The sequence below is a fragment of the Balaenoptera ricei genome, chromosome 1 (genome assembly GCF_028023285.1).
Source record: "Balaenoptera ricei isolate mBalRic1 chromosome 1, mBalRic1.hap2, whole genome shotgun sequence".
In the NCBI taxonomy this organism is placed as follows: Eukaryota; Metazoa; Chordata; class Mammalia; order Artiodactyla; family Balaenopteridae; genus Balaenoptera; species Balaenoptera ricei.
In genome coordinates this window covers 94,696,143-94,717,917 of record NC_082639.1, presented here as the reverse complement: position 1 = coordinate 94,717,917, position 21,775 = coordinate 94,696,143, and the positions used below count along the sequence as shown (strand labels likewise).

Genomic DNA, 21,775 nt, shown 5'->3' with positions numbered 1-21,775 from the left:
TTACTTGACACTCAGGTGACTTTATGTCTACGGCCACACAAATCACCCAACTTATTTACTTATTTTATACATTTATTTACTTATTTATTTTTGGCTATGTTGGGTCTTTGTTGCTGCGCGCGGGCTTTCTCTAGTTGCAGCGAGCAGGGGCCACTCTTCGTTGCGGTGCAAGGGCTTCTCTTGCTGCGGAGCATGGCTCTAGGCGCGTGGGCTTCAGTAGTTGTGGCTCACAGGCTCTAGAGCACAGGCTCAGTAGTTGTGGTGCACGAGCTTAGTTGCTCCGCGGCATGTGGGATCTTCCAGGACCAGGGCTCAAACCCGTGTCCCCTGCACTGGCAGGTGGATTCTTTTTTTTCTTCTTTTTTTTTTTTTAATAAATTTATTTATTTTTGGCTGTGCTGGATCCTCGTTGCTGTGTGCGGGCCTCTCATTGTCGTGGCCTCTCCTGCTGCAGAGCACGGGCTCCAGGCACGCAGGCCCCAGCAGTTGTGGCACGCGGGCTCAGTACCCGCGGCCCGCGGGCTCCAGAGCTCAGGCCCAGCAGCCGTGGCGCACAGGCCTAGCGGCTCTGCGGCACGTGGGATCCTCCCGGGCCAGGGCTCGAACCCATGTCCCCTGCATTGGCAGGCGGATTCTTAACCACTGTGCCACCAGGGAAGCCCCCCAATTTATTTTTTGAACAGAATTTTTTAAATGCTTATATTGATCCAGAAACTTGACTTATTGGAGCGATTTACCATCGTTAGCTCATCTCTTCAGAATTACTCAAAGTTAAATATACTACATACACACTCTACCATGATTACCTTTCATCTGATGTGCTTTTTTCCCTTCCCCACTGTATTTCTTTCTTTTTCAATAAGCTACTCAGATTTATCAGTCCCTTGTCATACACGTGGTTGCCAAATCTGTCACCATCCTGGCCACTCTGCTACGAATACACTCAAATTTGTCAGAATTGAGCATAAACACTTCAAGATTATCTGACTGGCTCGTTCAGATCTTTTCCTATTCAAAGCTCAGTCTTTCTATTCAAAGCTCCATCTTCCCCAGATAATTTTCCCTCTTTTTCTTTATCCTTCCTCATAGGGCAGTTCTCCAAAACTTCTCTCCTCATCTCTTCTTTAGTTATTACATTCCCACCAATAACCCCACAGGTCCCCACATTCATTCATTCATTCAACAGACCTTTATTGAGAGCCCACTGCAGGGTTGGCACTGTTCAAATTGCTGGGGATACGCAGCAGTGGGAAAAAAAAGTCTCTGCCTTTGTGGAACTCACATGGTAATGGGGAAGGCAAATAATAGATTAAAAAATAAATTATATAGTATATTAGAAGTTGGTGAGTGCTCTGGAAAAGACAATCTAACAATGTAATGCTACTCAGGAGTGCTGGGGATCGTTTATGATTTTAACTGGGGTGGTCAGATGATGAGGAACAAAAGTAGAGATTCATTTTTCCTCCTTTTGGTAGCTTAATAGAGAGCCGGTTCAGCAGTTTTCAGTTCTCAACAGTAGAACAGGCTAGTACCAGCCACTGGCTTCCGAAGCTCCCCTTTCTAACAAGGTCATTTGTATGACCAGTGTCTTAGTCTGTTTGGGCTGCTATAACGAAACACCATAGACCAAGTGTCTTATAAACCACAGAAATTCATGGCTCACAGTTCTGGAGGCTGGGAAGTCCAAGGTCAAGGTGCTGGCAGATTTGGTATCTGGTAAGAGCCTGCTTTCTGGTTTATAGAAGGCACCTGTGTCCTCACATGGTGGAAAGGGGCAAGGAAGCGCTGCGGGATTGCCTTTTTAGGAGCACTAATCCCATTCATGCAGGCTTCATTCTCATGACCTAAGCACATCCCAAAAGCCCCACTTCCTAATATCATGGCATGAGGCGTTAGGTTTCAACATATGAATTTTGGGGTCTGGAGGGGGACACAAATATCTAGTCCATAGCAAACAGGGAGTTTCTGCTATCATAAACTCACATAAATACCCCATCCATCTGAAGAGCAGGCTACTGGCACTTTGACCATGGCGTGTACAGACCATCCATCCGCAACCTAAGCAGTAGGACAGTGGGAATTTAGGGGACTGAGTACCCTCTACCTACTTCTTTGCTTGTCTATCACTCCCCCCCCCCCATAAACCCTGCTTTCTCTCTGCACATGGCACGAGTGGTGTGCATCCGTGACTCTTTTATGGGGCATCAGGGTAGGCCTCGTTGTGAAGGTAACACTTGAGTAAAGGTTCAAGGAAGTGCGAGCAGAACAGCCAGTGCAAAGGAAGGAGCATGTATGACATGCGCAATGTGGCCAGAGCAGCAGGGATGGAATCAGAGGGGTAAGGGAGGCCAGCCTCTGTGGGGCTTTACAGGACTTTAGCTTTTGTTCCGGAAGACATGGGAAGCCATTGGAAGGATTTAAACAAAGGAGAGACATGGTCTGACTTTAATAGGATTGTTCTAGAGTCTGTGTAAAAACAGGAAGACCAGTTAGGAGGCTCATGCAGCAATCCAGGTGAGAGATGGTAGCAGCCTGGACCAACATGTAGCCAGATGGGTCACCTTTATAATATATAACCGAACAGGACATTCTGACACATCAGAAGTGAGACAGAATAGCAAGAGAAGATTCAAGGCTGTGACTGTAAAGCTTTTGGCCCGAGCAACCGGAAGACTGGAGATTTTTGTAGGGAAAGGCTCAAATGGAGCCTAAAGGCTAGTCCTAGCACTCTCTATCCAAGATGAGTAATTTCCGTATCTCTGTATCATCTCTGTGTCTGTCTCTTTACTAATTTGTAAGCTCCTTTAGAGTCGATGCTCTGTCTGATCTGTTAAATCTCCAGTAGCACCTTAGCACCATCCTTGGCACATTAGTAGTTATTTAACAGATGTCTGCCAATTATTCTTAAAGAGTAAGGATTTAGGATCAGGTTCACATCTTGATAAACTAGATGCTTATAAATAATCCGAAATCCCTTGAAATGATCTAATTTTCCATAACAAGAAGGTCTTATACTCATTTTTTTGCTTGTTAATGGCTTTATGTATTTAGACTGTGCAGTATTGAATATAAAGTAGCTGTTCCTTTTCACAATAATTCTAAGTTTTCCTTGTCATATCTTTGAATTTTAGGTTAAAAGAGATTTGTCCATTTACCAGATGTCAGCATTCAATTAACTGAAACCAATCTGAATCATTCCTTTTTCAGTGACAATATATAAAATATACAATAAACACTATATATTTGAGGGAGATGGGGGAGCACATATTTGATACTATGTCTATGAATGTTTCTGGAAGTCTAAGAAGAAGACATGGCTAGGTTCTAAAATAAAACCAGGTTAAGGATCACAAATTTAAATTAAACATTCATTAAATTCTCAGCATGTTCTCTGCTGTTAGGCCATCTGTAGACAATCTTGGTAAAAGGAACCTCCTGGATCCCTCGAAGTGTCCCACATAGGAACACAGTTCTTCAGGAAAATCTCTAGGCCACTGCTGGGCCCCAAACTCACAGGGATAGCTGTATTGATGATGGTATCATTGGTACAATTGCCTGATATTTTTACTGACAACTTTTTTTTTTTTTAACATAAATGAGTGTAAACACATGTGGTTGTTACATCTTAAGGCTGAGCATTAGGTAATGTCTATCCCAGAGAATAATTAGCAAATGCTTAGTATCATGTTCACTTATACATATAATGGATAATTAAGTGGTAGTTCAAAAATACTTTGATTTAGTAACCAGTACCTTAAGGACTAGTGTTGATTGAGCTTGGTCTCTGCTGTGTACAAATTTCAAATGTTATTGAAACTTGAGTGGATTTTCATTTGCTTGTGAACATGAATAGCCTAATCGAGGCAGAGCATAATACTTTAAAGCAATGCTTAGTTAACCTTGACAACAAAAGTATAGGTATCAGATACCAATTCACTAGTACTTTATTATTCTGTGAACACTGTGTTCCTGTTTTAATTGACAGGCTTCTGTGGCTCTGTCCTCTCAGTCAAGTCTCAGAACCGGATAATATTCACTAACGATGTGCCAATCAGTTTATTATGGCTATGCTAATAGCTTCTGTTTCAGTTAGAGAATCTTAGTACTTCAAGTTTCGTTTAACTTGGAAAAGTTAATATTTGACTTAATATTTGAGTTAATATTTTAATAACTCCTAATGAGACCTTTTAAGTCACTAAACTATGAGCCACTTATTTGCTAATGTTCCATGAACATTAGCCCATTTGAACGCCAGGTATCATGTGAAAATAACCAGAGACCCCTACCCCTAAGTGTGATGGTCTCTCTGAGCAAGGTTCTCCTTCGTCTGTGCTAATAAAGAATTGAAAGTATTTGAGGAAGGACAAAAGTTAGGCCCTTAACTAAAGCATGCAGTTTGCAAATGATTACTTCAATGAAAAAGGTCTCAATGTAGATTTACTATTATCTCAGTGGATACAGATATGAATAAAAGTTCTTTCTCTCAAGAAGCTTCGCAGAATAATGTAATGTACTAGCAGGCTTCCTATAATATTAGGTGGTGAAGTGAATATTAGGCCAGGAAGTGAAAGGGATAGGAAATAATAATCCCTCAACATTCCCATTTGAATGTCACTGTTACTCAGCTGTTTCTATTCCATTCCAGGATATGCACCTACCAATAATTCTTATATTAGCGTCATCTTGGTATAGTCGGAGGAGTACGATGAAGAAAACATGTATCTGTACGTGTGTGTAGAAATAGGTAGATGTGTTCTCAGTATGGACAGAAATATGTTTTGCAGGTTAAACCATTCTGCAAAATATTTTTATCAAATACCTTATTCTGACATTGTTTACATCTAGATTTAAATCCATACTTTCCTAGGGAAACACATTATTTTATACTTGTCTACATAGGTGCCAGACATTCAAATGCAGCTTACGAGAATTAAGGACCCAAACACATTGAAAATTTATGTATAGAAAGAGCGACAACAATAAGTCATGCTACAATGCGTAGAAAAGTAGAAAGCATCTTATCAAGCCTTAAAGTGTTTGGCTGAGAGCTACATACTGGGTGACACGAGCAAAAGGTTAATCAGTTTCTCCTGAGAAGATTCCTCAGGTGTACGGTATGGTTAATGCCATGAGACATTCAGAAAAATTATAGTTACTGTAGGAATATCACTGATAGATTATGGCTCTCAGGGACCCTGGGGAATAAATCCTGAACATATTTCATGTTCTTCTCTTTATGTTGTGCTGGCTTTTGTTGGAAGTCTTTGAGCAGTTAAGTGAGCAAAAGATGAGCTCAACAAACAGGAGGAGGAGAAATAAGGAGCTTGCAGAATTAAATACCCTGCCGAGATACTCATCCATTTAGCAGCTTCAGTTGCTTAGCCCTGGGCCTGATCCTGTGGGGATGCAGAAGCAGCTTAAGAGCCAGTCCCTACTCTCCAGAATCAACGACTCATTGAGATACAACACAGGAGCACATGCAGTAATGAAACAGCAGGGCCAGGGAGCGCCGTGACGTAAGTGCCTAACAGATGGCTGCAGAGGACAGAAAAGGGGACGAGTGTTATCTGGATTGGTCGGGGAAGGGCCTGAGCTGAGCTTCGGAGACAAGGAGGTTGAGGTTTAAAGAAGCAAGGTGAAGGAGCAGCATCCCAGAATAAGGGTGGGGATGGTGTTTGGGGGGGTGGGGGGCAGTTAGGAAGCTGGGATGCAAAGAATTTGTGCGGGTAAATGATGGAAGATTTGGTGAGAAGGGCAGGATATAGCCAGACTACGAATTGCTATGGAATTGAAGTCAAGAGTTAGGATGTTATAATTTAGGAAAAGGAATGATGAGTAGTCTGTTTATGGTGAGTAGCTGAGAGGCGGTATTTAGAATAGAATGGAAAGAAAGCTGAAAGTAAGAAGACCAATTAGGAGGCAGTTGTCTTAGTTTAGAAATGGCATAAGTACCTGAGTTGGGATGGTGGAGCTGAGAACTTAGTGAAGGAACAACTTGATATCTCAGAGGAAGACGAGAGTGAACAGAAAGAGCTAAAGAGGTGTACTGACCTTGCAAAGACGGTCTGCAAAGAGAACGTGGGAGTAGTTGGAAAAATAACCCAATTGTGGGAGGTTGAGCTAGGTTACAGGGAGGAAGATGATGGGTTTGGTTTCAGACAACTTAAATCAGAGATCATGACTGTACCTGATGGCAAGGTGATGAAAATGTGTGAAATCACAGACTGGAATTCAGGTGAGAAGCCAAGGCATATGCAAGAATCTGTTCCATTCATTGGGGAAAAAATTAGAGTGAAGCCAGCAGAGGAGCCCAGGCCTAACCATGGTGGGAATAGCTACCATTTAGTAAAGATGATAATTTTTAGATAAGATTTAAGATGGTTCAAATTATAGGCACTTGACATGAATGCAAATGGTTACAAGGCTTTTAGGGTTAGGAGAGAGGGGTAGTATACCGATGTTATGTATTTGAAACAGATTCAAGTCCTCTGGTGAGGCATTATCCATATTCAGGAATGTTAGATATTTTAAGATGAGAGAAAGGTAGATAGATTAGATTAGATAACCTATTTTTGAGATTTAAATAGCATTTAATTGTGTTTTCATTGATCTCTTATTTCTTCCTTCTAGAGTTAACTTTTGTTATATTTCAGACTCTTGAATTACCTTCGTTAGAAATTTTGGGGAAATACTGTCTGCTTTTATTACTCCATGGATAAGTAGTCCCAGAGAGAGAATCAAGGATGGACACTTAGAAAGCAGTTTGAGGAGAAAATTCCCCTCATTACAAAGAAGTAATGGGGAGAATGAGGAGTTCTAATTTAAGTTCTCACAAACGTGGGATAGGAATCTTGGCACTAGATTTTCTGCCAAAAGTAGAGTTAGGGTGCCATTTTCCTCATTAAATTAAAGATGACATCCTCTCCTCTCTCTAACAGTGGGTATAACATGATCTCGAGGAAAACAAAACAAACCAGTTACATTGCATGGCAATAAATGAATTGCACAGATTGTAAAATTAGTTGTAATAGCATGTACTGCTGCATTTTAAAATAAAAAAGTATAACTTGGAACATGCAATGGATTAGAAGAGAACCTTGATTATTAACAAGGATATACTTCAGGGTAGGTTAAAAGTAAGTATGTGAAGCCATTTATGAGAAAAGTGTCACTGAATGCACCAATGTATATATGAACCAAAGAACATCTGAACCCTTCCTTCCAATTCCTTTCCCCAGTTTATTTGGTTGGAATCTAAGTATCCCATTAATGAGCTACTGATATTCTTAGTATCTCTAGGGCCCCTTCTTGACAGGAGTATCTCTGCCATAAAATTTTCAGTAACCCAGGTTCCTTGAAGCTCATCCTTAAGGTGAGGTCTGCCTTCTCAAGAATCAGAATGGTAGCTTTCACATTCCAGACAGCAGGATAGAATAAAGAATCAAAGAGAAGGGTGAAGGTGTGTGCCAGCTGCCTTCCCAGGAAAGGTACCAGAAGTTGCCTTATGATACTTCTGTATATATCCCAGTAGCAAGAACTTTGTATCCCTTCTGGGCAAACATAGCCCAATGAAATAACCTATTACATGGATTAAGGGAAGAATAAATATTGGGAGAAAGTTTACAACCACACCTTCCTTTTCCATTGCAATGGCACCATGGTATCAGCAGGGTGAGTTTTAAAACTGCCTAAGGTGGTACCTGAAGCAGAGGGGTAGATGCAGAGAGGATAGCAGTGAAGAGCCTCGGCTCTGGAGTCACACTGCCTAGGTTTGAATCTAGGTTGTTCTCAAATGTGAAGAAGAAATAGCATGGGTACCTTCCTCTTTGAGTTGTTGTGATAATTAAATGAATATAAAACATTGAGCATGGCATCTAACACTTCCAAACCATTTGATAAGTTTAGCTCTGATTATTAAAAAGTGAGAAGTTTTTGAGCATCCAAATGCATAGAAATTTTCTGTACATTCCTACAAGTTGGGGATAGATTTACTTTCTTTTCCAGATATAATTCAAAGTGGTTTACATTTTATTTTTGGAAGTAACCTAGCATGTGCATGCTTGTTTGGAGGGTGAGTGTGGTTCCTAACAAATCGTCTGAGTGATTTTCTTGAATTTTCAGTGGGCTCTGCACGTTTCATTGACACCACCCTATAGGCTCTTACTTCTTGTATCAGTTTTGATGTGAAGCATATTTTACGTTAAGAATTTACAGGATCCCCCTCTCCACTGATGTGACAAAGTGGGAATTGTGCACCACATCAAGAGGAGAAGGCCGTCCTTGGATAGAGTGGGTATGCTGTGTTCACCTAGAAAGGGATAGATCGCTCTGAACTGCAGAACTAATGTCAATCAAAATGTAATCATCTGGCTTGTTCTTCATTTAGAAATGGTGATAGGAGACAAGTGGGTGAAAGCAAAGCTTGATATTTCAACTTTGATATGACAATTTTCTTACGGTTATAGACAACGAAATAGCTGTGTCGAAATATGTTTTGCCAACACCTAAATGGTCTTTGCTTCTCTCTTTTTCTTTCCTTCTCTAAGCCCCTCCTTTGCTCTGTGGGTTTTCTTTTGTAACTCCTCCAGACTACAGCTTTCTTCCCCCTTCTCCCACTCCTTTCTGGTCAGGTACTGTTTTACTGCTTTTATATGTCTTTTCAACTTGCTTCTGTTTGCAAATAAAATATTTTGACTTCTGTGTATGGCTTCTCATGTAGATAGATCTCCTCACAAACAGCCCCTCGAGTCACATTCCCACCACGCACTTTCCTTTTCTCTGTCATCAAGTCATCGTTTGTCTTGACATACCGCTCCTCTGGTTTTGTGTGTGTGCTCATGTTATGTATTTCAGCAAGACATTTTCTCTTTCATCAGCTGGAAAGAGTTGAGAGCCAAAAGTATAAAGGGGGAATGAAGCGCTCCACAAAACTAGTTTTCCTGAGGATCAGAAATTTTAGTTGAGAAAAGCCAGTGTTCATGTATTTCCATTAAGAAAATAAATAGGACCAAAATCCCAACTTTATCTCCAAATATAAGAGTACAGTTCGGTCCAAATTGCTTTAAAGGATGACTGTGCCCATCGGTTTGTGCAGGGCATTCTGGTCTTGACTTCTGTCATTAGCCAGAGAATGTAAGGGCTGTTTATGGGACACACAGGGGAGTACATGATGGCTGGATAAAGTATGTTTTCTTACCGATTTTTAAAAATTAACCTGTAAGTCCCAATGGAATAATAAAATTTAGTACCAGAAGGCCCTTACAAGTCATCTCGTATAGACCTTTCATTTTATAGGTGAGGACAATGTGGCCCAGAAGGGTTAAGAGACCTGTACAAGGTCACACAGTTAAGCTGATGATGGGTTTTTCCATCACTGGGGTGTTTTTATGTGCACGACTCTAAGAGTAGTGCCCCAGTAATGGGATGGTTTTCAGTAAGAAAACTATTAAAAGTGGTTTGTGTCTGAACGGTAAAATAAAATGACCTATTTTTGCTCCCTTTACAGTTCTGAAATCTACAGCATTGCTATTCGTTTATCTTATGATGGACACCTGGAGACTAAAAAAAAATTTCTGTCATTGCAGAGCCCTGAAAAATAGGCCAGAGACCCCGGTCTCCAAGTGGGCAGGCTCTTCCAGGGTAACAGGTCATAACTGCAGCTGCCTAGGCGCTGGGAACTGTTACAAATATGGATGGGTGGCATTTCCCATGTTTTTTTTCTTATACTTCAGTTTCTCTACCGTTTAAGGTTTATAAAGTCCCACCAATCTCAGGTGAGTGATTCTCAGAATCACTGAACATATCATTGAAAACACTTTATAACCCCAAGGAGCAACAGGTAGAGATGTTAATATAAAATGTGTTATGAAACACTAGAGGCAAACAAACGTACAGCTTGAACAGAATTTTCCTTTCAGGACAGGCAGGTGAGGGCAGGGAGCAGGTTAGCTCCTCTCCTACCATTTAAAAAACAAAAAACAAAAAAAAACTGAATATAGGAGGCAGACGCCCTGAATCTTCTTTTTGATTAAGTATTTCAGTAAAGGTTTTCTATAAGGCAGTATTTGCTCAAAACAAGGTAAATGGATGGTGTTTATCTGTTTTTTCCGTGAAACATGATTTAAGCTTCTTCACAAGTGCAATTATATATAAAAGAGTAACTGTCCCTAAATAGTTTTAACTAAAAAAAAAAAAAGGCTGTTCGGGGGGAGGGGGGAGGATAGAGGTGATGACATGGATTCAACAAGAGACTTTCAGAGCAAAAAAGTTGGTTGCTTTGAGTCTTAAGTTGCAAAGTTTACAAGATAAAAATGTGAAGCTTTTACCACAGAGGTTCGAGTTAAAAATGGATTACTATGCCATCAATAGGAAATTTAGGCTAGTTATTTGAGATTCTATCTCCTTAGGCAGTAACTTAGATATTAGCCTTTTTTTTTTAACTACAAAAACTAATCCGTGTTTTGAAGTTCCTGTGAAGAATGTGAAAACAGAACAACAGTTTTTTAAACTTTGTGAAATGAACTTGACTACACCCGACTGAATTGAAACAGCAGTTCTGCTGCTTTCAAGCCCCTCTGCCATCATCACTAGTCTGTCATGAAATCACGGCCGCGCATTTTGACAGCATCTATAACATCCATCTGATTAGGTGCTTATGGTTGGTAAACTGCACATCAATTCTGACGCCCCATCGTTTCTTCACAGTGTTAAGTCCAAAGGTGCTGGGCATCGCCATCGCTCGGTATGACTTCTGTGCAAGAGATATGCGAGAATTGTCCTTGTTGAAAGGAGATGTGGTGAAGATTTACACGAAGATGAGTGCGAATGGCTGGTGGAGAGGAGAAGTAAATGGCAGGGTGAGCTGTCCCCCTCGATGTGCTCGTCACATGAATGAAGGGGGCTGGGCAGCCGCTGGCGCCCACTGTGGTGGGGGGAACCCTACACTGTGTGGCAGGCTTCACCCCCCAGAGCCCTGGCTCCGCACGGTGGTGTTCCTTCCTGAAAACAGGCACTCAAGAAAAATGTGTTGAGTGAATATGATAGCGGCGTCAATAAAGTTTACTTGGGCAAGTTTGATGGCTTCCTGTTGGGAAAAGGGTTGAGCATATCAGTTCTTTTGAGTCTCTAAGCCTCTTTTTAAGTCTAGAGCATAACCTTTATGTGGAGTACAAAATATCTGTAAGAGCTGATGATCTAAATTGGAAAGAGTGGGGCATAGGACCTCTGTCTTTATATCTTGTTCTACAGCAGAAATAGGAAGCATTAACTAGTAGAGCCCCTTAAATTACATATTTGTGTGCTAGCAGATTAGAACAGTTTAAGCGTATTGTATTCCACCCTTTCTGTCACTCACTCTATTGGGCTTTTAGGAGCAGTTTAAACCGATCCTCTTCACCTGCAGTGGGCATAAAACGCCAGATTAATTCAGGGTGTTATGAAAATGAAATGCTCTGTAGAGCCCTTTGAAGTGCCGGATGCAGAGTCACATTGCTGTGTTGGTTGCTTTTCCTTTTTAGGTGGGCTGGTTTCCATCCACGTATGTGGAAGAGGATGAATAAATTCCAATCCAGCGCTGCACCCCGCACCAGGAGTTTCAGAGAAGGGATAAATAGAAGCCTGCACAGCATTATGAATTCACTGAAGTGTTTAAAAAGCTGCCTTTCTGGCTATTCAACATCCTCCCTGTTTTTCCCCTCCTAAGTCTTAATGCTGGGGTTTCTAAAGATGCTGGTACTGACAGATTAATGGCTCGCCTAGAGCTGTGCAAGAAACAGCCTGCCCGCCTGTCATCGTCAGGGACCAGGGCAAAGCCAAAAGCTTTTCTTCCCCCAAAGAGCCCTGCAAGCACATTGGTTCATGTTTCTTTTTCCTTCGTCCAGTCAGACGCCATGAATGCCAGCCAGCCATTAGGAAATGCTTAACACATATTTACTTTCTTCTCACGTGCCATTCACCAGAATTGTTGATGGTACAGAGAAGCAGAAGTTTAATTTTGCCTTTCCCAGCATGAAGAAAAATGGGAGTTCTGCCACTGGGGCAGCTTATTGGAAAGATCCAGCATTACTTGTCTTAAATTGCTTCACAAGGTGACTCATTGCCTGGCAAACACTTTTACCCCCTGATGTTACTCATGTTAAAATATAAGAGACAAATGCTCAGGTTTGCTTCATAAGTGATATTATATGGGACGGGGCGGGGGGGGGTCCATTATTCATTTGGTGTCCTGATGAGATTTGCAAACTTTTTCATAAAAAGAAGACATACAGAAGAGTACATAAAAGAGTATCTTCATATTAAATCTTCACAACCTTCATGATTTCATAGGGTTATTTTGGAAATGTAGTACTTCACTTTATGAGATAATCTTGGTTGGGTATGTTTTAGGTAGTTACAAATAACCTGAATTAAGGTGGCATTGTTTACAGAAACAGACCAAGGGCTATGATTTATAGTAAGTCATTTTAGAGAAGCAACATCTATTAACATATGCCTTTTTCTCCCCTGACACCTCCCCCCCAACCCCCCGCAGAAAAAAAGACCTGCGATATATTGCTGATTCCCACGTTTTCCTGGAGGATTTACAGTAGCACAAACAACCTTGTCGAGGATTTTTGAAGGAAAGCACAGCAAGGTCCTTTATGCATTTCAGGGACAGAAGGAGGGTCACTAGACTTTTCTGGTCTTATTCACTGTGGGATCCCAGCTCTCACTGAGGCTCTTCCCATCTGAGGCCATTTCTGGGTGTGTATTAACCGGTGGGAAGATCAGTCTGCAGTGCACTCATTTGACCAAGTCTTCACCCTTTATGTGAGAAGTCTCAGTACATTTTTCCTGGGATGTACAGAGTACCCAGTCAAGACAGTCAAGTTACGACACTAACTTGGCCCTTTCCTGATGAAATACTTTCTCCATAGAGGAAGTCATGTTCTGACAAGACTCGGAGAGTGTTTGCAGAAAACATGAAAAGCGTTAACTTAATAGAGCCAAAGTAGGAACATTTAGTTCTGAAATTTTGGACCATCTCTAAAATGAGGTGGGCGTGGCTGGCCTTCTCCCCAACCCACTTGAGGGCCAGAACTTGATGTTCATTGGACACGTCTCCCTTTAGAGACCCTCGCGGGCTAGGACTTCTTAAATAGAATAGATTCAGGACCTTTACCTCAGAATTATGTAAACTGTGATTGTCTTTTAGAAAAGTTATTATTTGCAAAAACCAGTTAAGTTTTTGTATATGTGTAAATGATCATGAAATTGAGTTTTATAAGATGTTCTGTACAGTAAAGTTATACCCTCAAGGTGTATCTTGGAGTGGATTCTTTCCCATAAAGTCTTATCTGCAGCACTGTGTCTGGGGAACGTTCTGTCTGTCACTGTCTGCCAAACGTTATGGAGAGGGCAGCTTCATAAACACTCCTCTGTACAGTATTGTAGCTTGTGCTGTTTCTTTTATTGTTGTTTTACCCGATAGACTCCCGCTCTTTCTGGTTGCATGTCATGGACCTGGGGGTTTCCCAGCAGAGGATATTAGAGTCCCTTTTCATGACGTTGCCAATTACATCTTTGTCTATGTTTAATACTTCATATTGGAAACTTTAAATGCTGCGAATTTGTGTAGATTTCTAATACCAAAGACAGAAGTAAATGTTTTTTCCATACTTTGTCTTGCCTGTATGCAGCCCTGTGTAATATGAGTGGTATTTCACTTTGTAATATTTTGTAAATATGTCAATATAATAAATAGTTACTACTTGCATTACATCAATTGAGAGTTGAAGTCTTTCCATAGAACAATTCCATACATAATTCAACATGTGCCAACCTCATCATAAACATGGAACTAGAAGCCCTAACTTTGATCTGGTTGAGCTCAGGATTGCTGCCTGAACAGTTATGAACAGTGGCCTGTAAGACATACTCAATAGTTGCAAATAATATATTGTTGACATGCTTCCCATGTGCCACGCACTGTTCTAAACGCTTTATGTGCTCTAACTTGCAGTAACCCCAGGAGGTATAGTCCCATATTATCTCTACTTTTCAGATGAAGAAACAGGCATTTCAAAAGGCTGTAGCTTGGCTCAGCTCTCAGAGCTGACAAGCGTCGGAGATGGAGTTCCAAATTGGACAGTCTGGCTCCAGAGCCTATACCATGACACTTAATGGGTCAAGAGGGAGATTAGGGATGTTTCTAAGATTGCACAGCTGAGAAGCTATGATACAAGATATCATAACGATTGAAGATGAACACAGAACTCAGAAATGTTCTCCTATTCCTGCCTCTTAAAAGAAAGCCTCAAACAGATATTGCCTAGAGAGAGAGGTGTCAGAGGAGATTGAGCTTTTTTTTCCTATTTTGATTCAACTTTTCCACAGAAAATGATGAACTGCTAAGCCAGAGAGACACAGAGGCAAGTCCCCCTTAGCAGAGCAGGCCTGCGGGTTGTCCACAGTGGTGGAGACAGGCTGGCTCAGGAGAGGGTGGAAGCCCGTTCCTTCTAAGGAGCGGGAAAAGTCAGTTCCACAGTAGTAGCTTCTGGTTGATGTCACCAGTACCACTATGCTCAGAAATATAAAATCTCCCCTATTTCATTATAGTACAGTGGGTTATCCCAACCCTTACTCCCTTTACTTGAAGGACTGATTCCTTTGGAATTCCCTTCAACATGTTAACATTTATGTGACTTTAGACCTTGTATCTTATTATCACCACTCTCACCACCACTGCCAGTCATGATAAGAACTCCCTCGATTTATTAGTTAACGTGGGAATATCCTTCATAAAACATTCAAATATTTTGTCTTCCATCAAGTAATTGAAGTAAAATACGTTGATAATTAGGCTTTAGGTGCCTTGCTTTGTTCTATTTAATTTGACAGCTGTATAGAAGAGTGACGAAAGCATATCCCCAGACCTCAGACTGCGTATCTGGGTTCACATCTCATCCTTGCCACACAGGGCCTCAGCCAATCAGTATAATAACAGCAGGTACTTCACAGGATGGTTGTGAGACTCAACTGAGACCATACGTACGATATAAAGTGGAATGGTGCCTGGCTTACATTGAGCCATTTTTATCATCATCATCATGGCTACCATTGTCAGATGGATTTGCTGGCAAAATATGGGTAGTTGCTATATTAATCTTTGAATTCCTTCAGTATAATTCAGGCTCACTTACTGGATTAAGGGGCAAAACTATAGATTCTCAATTAGTGTCTCCAGGAAGGAAGTTAAATCGTTTGGTATTATAGAAAGTGGAAGTTTTAGCAGTCACACCTGGGTTCAAACCCCAGCCCCGTCAGTGACTTTCTGAGCACCAATTTCATCTTCTGTAATAAAGGGATAATCATAAGTGTCTGAGAGAGCTGTTATGAAGAATAAACCATAACATATGAAAAAAAATGCCAGTAAAGAGCCTGGCACATGGTAGGTACTCAAGGAATGTTGGTCCCCTTCCCCTGAAGAATTGTAAAATACTTTGGAACCAAATTATGGACTGGCAGATTTTATTTTGAATGCTAGAGCTCATGCTTTGTTTCTTGCACATGATGACATTTTAAGCATTCAAATTACAGATGGAATAAAAAGGTGTGTGTTCAGGAAGATTAATATTCAAACCCACAAACAATCTCACAAGTTGAATTTAACAGCTCCACACTATTTTGACTAGGAAAATGGGATTTTCACCCGGCTCATAATCATTTACACTTAGTCCATTAGTCACTTCATTTTTCACTGAAACTAGTTTTCTGGGATTGGTTGGACTCTGATTAGAGATGTTATACACTCGCATCTGGCAGACTTTGGAAGGTACCTTATTGTAAGTAATGAACAAGTCCTGAAAAGTAGGTCAAAAAGGAATCCTTTCTCTAGTTAGGTGCCATCAATTAGGATTCAGGGACATAGTGACAGAAGAGCAAACAACTCCTCCTGAAGCACTCTAGACTGGCCCTGTTAGAAGGTTCCAAAATTTCTAGGCACAATACAGTCACAGTGACCCAGATATCGAGAGACCTCAGAGCAGAAACAGAATGAACACAAAAGTCGCTCCACGCCCTGTCTGCTAATGGACACTGGTGTCCGTGTTGAGTCTTGAGGGGGAAAGTGAACTCCAGAATGGCCGGCCTGCCCTCTGCAGGCTCAGCCATCGCCCCTCACCAGCCGAGTGACCCTGGGCAAAGCACACAGAGCCCCTGTGTCTTTGGAGAATGAAGGGGTTAACTTGTTGAAAACTGTTATTCCATCCTAACTCCAGTGGTTTTGTGAAATTACTCTGAACCATGGAGGAAACACAAAGAAATTCAAAGACTTCATTGAAATGTAGAGGTTTTAAGATATGCTAGCACTTAACTGTGAAAGTCAAATATCTGTCCAGTTGTACTCACAATTCTTTGCACAGTCATTTCATGGCCGTTAGTGGCACAGGGGCAGCTCCGAGGGTCTGCTGTACTCACACTGGTACCCTTAGCACCTGTCCACGAGCACATGCCAGAAGTCAGGGGATGTTTGTAGAGTGAACGAGTCCCCAGCACTCCTATGTGGGGACTTGTGGGCACTAGCTCTAGATTCTATGGCTGCACAGCTAAATGTGCTTTGGCTTTGACTCTAGCAGTTGAGTTCTGTGTGGATGGTTACAATCGAACCCCTGAAACCACAGCTGCTCGTGGTCGCACTGGAGACTAGCCAGCTCTTGGCCGGTGTTATGACACCAGCCACCTCTCTCTCTTTCTGAATTAACTGCTTGGGCACATGTGCTCTGGACATCACACCACCCCTGCCATCCCAGCAGTACATTTCAGTTGTACTGCTCTCTGCCCACAGAAGGCACAATACAAATGATCTCATTTAGTCACATTTTCCTTCTGCCAATGATAAAAAATAAAAATAAGTCTCCCTTCATCTGAGACCTACAGCTCACGGAGCCTTTTCACATACTTCATCTCACTGAATTTGGAGCAGCACAACCCTGAAAGGCAGGTAGGGCAACCCTCATCTGTGATACGACAATGCACAGGAGCTTCCCATTTTTCAGAATTCCTAAGGCCTTTCTTCAGAGAGTCGTTCTGGGGAGCTGCTGTCTACACTGTGTGCATTTGCTGAGGTCCTAGGTCAGGTGGCAGTGCAGATGGGTCAAAAATCGTCATGCCTCTTGCTGTCAGCACGTACTGAGGAGTCTGAAGTGTGTCAGTAAATCTAATAATGACTCAAAGTCTGATCAGCGAATGCTTTTGGATTTTCTAGTGATTTGAATGACCTTGCCTCAGAGAGGGAAATGTTTCTGTTTTTTCCCAATGATAATTTAGGTTTTGACTCTTCCCATTTGGATATTTTTTTTAATTTTTTTTTAATTTAAATTAAACCTCATTTAATTTTTCTAAGAATTCAAAGCTTGGTAACATGCCATCTTTGAATCATGAAAACTCTAGTCCTGGAGAGTAACTCTTCTACACTAGAGCTAGAGCTAGTTTTTAAGGCAGTTTGGCCTGTTTGAATATTACAATCGAATTTTTCGTCTAAGCAGCAGCATAGATTAGCGGTCGAGTCGTCAGCCTTAGAACTGGACTGTTAGGCTCCACCACTTACCAGCTGGATGGCCTTGGGCAAGCTGCTTACACTACTTGTTCCTCAGTTTCTCTACAGTTAAGATGGGGTGATGATAGCACCTTATTTCAGATGGCTTTCATGAGGATTAAGTGGGATAACATGTATAAACAGAGCTTTTATATTTGCATTTTGGCCATTTAACATACAAAAATAAATGTTACAAACTAAACTCTGATGTGGAAAAAAAACCCTCTTGTATGTATATTAGCCTTTGGAAGAAACATCTTAAGATAACTTTTCACATCAGTAGTGCTTTAGAAGTGATGAGTGCAAATTAAACATGGTTTATTAGTTATCTACTCTCACATAACAAATTAGTCCAGCCCTTTCAGCTGAGGACAACAAACGTCTATTATCCCCCGGTTTCCGTAGGTCAGGAATCGGGGAATAGATTAGTGGGGGTTTCTGGTCCAGGGTCTCCCATGAGCCCTCAATCAAGTCAGTCAGCGCTGCAGTCATCTCAGGGCTCAAGTGGGGAATGATGAGCTTTCAAGCTAGGTCATGTGGGCCTCCCTGCGTGGCGCCCTCTCAACATGACAGCTGGCCTCTCCCCAAGCCGCGCCATCCGAGAGGGAGAGAGCAAGGGCACCCAAGGTGAAAGCTAGCCTCTTTATAACTTAACCTCAGAAGTGATATCCCGTCACGCTGCTCTATTCTATTCCTTAGGCGTGAGCTACTCAACCAGCTTACACTCAAGGGCAGGCGATTACCCAAGGCATGACTACCAAGACCAAGGGATCATTGGGAGCCATCGCAACAGCTGCTTACAACGGATGGGTAAACTGAAAGATCATTTAAGCCAAGTATGAGGTTCACCTGGAAAGCGTGGGTTACTTTGGAGAAATTTAGTTGATTAAAATTTAGTACTTTGTTAAAAAACAAAAACAAAAACTTCCTGTTGATTCCATAAATCAATATTTACTGTGTGCAAGGCTTTGCAGAGGATACAGGAAAGAATAAGAGAGGAATGACTTCTCAGAGGAGCTAATTTTCTGTCTTTTCTCATTTAGAAAATGCCCTTCCTGAGGCTCAAAGTGTTGGGAGAGAATGAGAAAGGAGAATTTTCAGACACATAGGAAGTGGAATCAATCTCACAGTAACAGAAAAGTGAAAGCAGCAACCGGCCATGCCTCGGAAGTATAGCTGTTGAAATTTTAAAATTACGAAATCCAAATATCTGGCAAATCATTCATTCATTCAAGGAAGATCCATTGAGATCCTTTGATGTGCTCTACCATTCAAAGGCTTGGAGGACCCAACAACAAACCTGACAATTCCTACACTTGAGGAGCTTACACGCATGCAGATGGTGACAAGTAATAAAGAGATACATCAAGTTAGGTACTGATAGGTGTTATTGAAGGGGGAAAAAGCAAAATAAGAGTGTTATTTTTGGGCTTCCCTGGTGGCGCAGTGGTTGAGAATCTGCCAGCCAACGCAGGGGACACGGGTTCGAGCCCTGGTCTGGGAAGATCCCACATGCCGTGGAGCAACTAGGCCCGTGAGCCACAATTACTGAGCCTGCGCGTCTGGAGCCTGTGCTCTGCAACAAGAGAGGCCGCGATAGTGAGAGGCCCGCGCACCGCGATGAAGAGTGGCCCCCACTTGCCGCAACTGGAGAAAGCCCTCGCACAGAAATGAAGACCCAACACAGCCAAAAATAAATTAATTAATTAATTAATTTTTTTAAAAAAGTGTTATTTTTCATAGGGTGGTCGAGGAAATTATTTTTGAACAAAAACCAAATTTAAGTGAGAGGAAAACTGTGTAAATACCTGAGTGCTTAGAGTTTGTATAGAACCGTAAGGGGCAGTGGGGTTGGAGAGAGTGAGCAAGGAGAGAGTAACAGGCGGTTACGTCAGAGAGCTTCTTGGGGCAGATTGGGTAGGTCTTGTAGGCCTGGTAATGAGGGAGGTGAGAGCCATTGGAGGGTTTTAAGCTGGGCAGTGACATGATCCCATGTACATTTCAGAAGCTACAGGGGATGGTTTGGCCTGACACAGAGCTAAACCTGTGAAATTAACACTCTGCCACTCCTCCATTAGCAGCTCCCATATTAGTTTACCAGGGCTGCTGTAACAATGTATCAATACCACATACCCTGTGGCTTACACAACAAGAACTTACTGTCTTACAGTTCTAGAGGCAGAAGTCCAAGATCAAGGTGTGATCAGAGCCACGCTCCCTCAGAAGGCACTAGAGAAGGATCTGTTCCAGGGCTCTCTCCGAGCTTCTGGTAGTTCCTTGGTTTACGACACTAATCTTCACATGCTACTCTCCCTGTGTATGTCCAAATTTCCCCTTTTTGTAAAGATAGCAGTCATATTGGGTTAGGGTCCCACCCTTCTGCAGTATGACCTCAACTTAATTACATCTGCAAGGACTCTATTTCCAAATAAGGTCACATTGAGGTATTGGGGAGTTAGAACTTCAACATATGAATTCTGGGAGGAGACAATTCAACCCATAACAGCTCTCTTCCTCATATTCTCAAAATATGAGAGTTTCCTAAAAAATAAACAGCTTCAGCGACTTCCCTGGTGGTCCAGTGGTGAAGAATCCACCTTCCAATGCAGGGGACGCAGGTTCGGTCCCTGGTCAGGGGACTAGGTTCTCACATGCTGTGAGGCAACTAAGCCCGCGCGCCAAAACTACTGAGACTGCATGCCGCAAACTACAGAGCCCACGTGTTCTAGAGCCCACGTGTTCTGGAGCCCACGCGCCACAACTAGAGAGAAGCCCATGCACCGCAACGAAGAGCCTGCATGCCACAACGAAGTCCGGATGCAGTAATTAATTAATTAATTAATTAATTAATTAAAATAAACAGCTTCAGCAGAGATTAGTAGGGAGAGGGTGCAGCATGGGTAGATAAAATGTGCCAAAGGGAGGCCAAAGCCATACCTCTCAAACATATCCAGGGTCTGTATTGCTCAGGTTCAAGGGGTGTAAACCAAAGACAAACTTCAGTAGATATTAATGTAGTTGCCAATAGGAACAATACTACTTCTACCCATTTACTTTTCAGCTTCTCAGGCCATCAGCCCCAAGTGAATGACCCCTTTTTTTCTCACCCTATATGTCAGGATCACACATCACCTCGCTAAGGAGAGGGAAGCTCTTAAGTGCTCTTGTGTGATGAGCTCATTAGGAACAAGCAACCTATTTAAATGAACTAGTGAAATGCTCCTGAATCCTGTGCAAATTAGACCTGCAAAATATGAAGGAGGAAGGAAAAGTGTGCTGTGGTTTTGTAGAGAGGTGGGAAAATGCCCTCAGCATTTATTACACTTAATGTTGACAGTATTGTTGCCTGGGTGCTTTGAAGATGAAAATTTACATTAATGATGACATGATGAAATGAATCTACATTAGTGTGAAAAAATTTATTACCTTTACCTTTATTCAGACTGTCTGGTCTACTGATACTACTCAATTTATTTTTCATTTTCCTTAAAACATTGGACATAATCCCACTTTTTAAGATCCTGCCTCAAAGATGACACTGAGTAGATATCATAAAGGAGGATCATAAAGGAAAGGGGGGATAAACAACCCTGGAATGATGCCTTGGTTGCTGCACCACTAGTCTGAAGCCATTGAACAGAAAGATTCCAACAAAAATCTGATATACTCTCTTGGGACTTCTGAGCACAGTCCAAGATACAATTAAAATCGTGCAAAAAGCCAAACTTGAACTTGTAATCACACAGCAAGTTATTTTTAAAACAATTAGCAGTTTCAAAGTCCTTAAGATGTTACAAGTACATGCAATTTTTTAAAAATTCTGTAACACAACAAGTGGGGAGGTGAAAGCACAGGAGTGAGAATAAGGCAAAGCAGGTTTAGTCTTGGCTCCTTCCACTAACAAGTCAAGAGACTCTGAGTGGCATCTCTAATCTCTCTGGGGCTCAGTTTCCTCATCTGTAGGAGGAAGGCATCAAATTTGATAATTTATGTGCCTACTTCCAGTTTTAGCATTCTATTATTCTGTGCCAAGACATTCGATAGATATCTGGCCAGGGAATCAAATTTGTAAATGGGTCAGAGAAAGGCTCAAACAAAATTGGGGTGTACAACTTTGAAAGGCAGAAGACCTAACTCAGTCTCTTTTTAATAGCTTCACTCCCTCTACCTTACTCCAAGTCAACCTCATCTCACCTAGACAAT

The 21,775-nt window shown here is 41.7% G+C and overlaps 1 protein-coding gene across 1 annotated transcript in view; it reads left to right on the top strand.

Annotated features, from left to right (window-relative positions):
* The window catches only part of VAV3 (vav guanine nucleotide exchange factor 3), a 393,400-nt gene extending 379,638 nt beyond the window's left edge, over nucleotides 1-13,762 (top strand). The window contains exons 26-27 of the mRNA XM_059927079.1: nucleotides 10,705-10,856; nucleotides 11,517-13,762. Coding sequence (XP_059783062.1) covers nucleotides 10,705-10,856; nucleotides 11,517-11,558 — 194 coding nt within the window. The 3' untranslated portion in view covers nucleotides 11,559-13,762. The remainder of the gene's footprint in view (nucleotides 1-10,704; nucleotides 10,857-11,516) is intronic.
* Nucleotides 13,763-21,775: the final 8,013 nt, after the last annotated feature.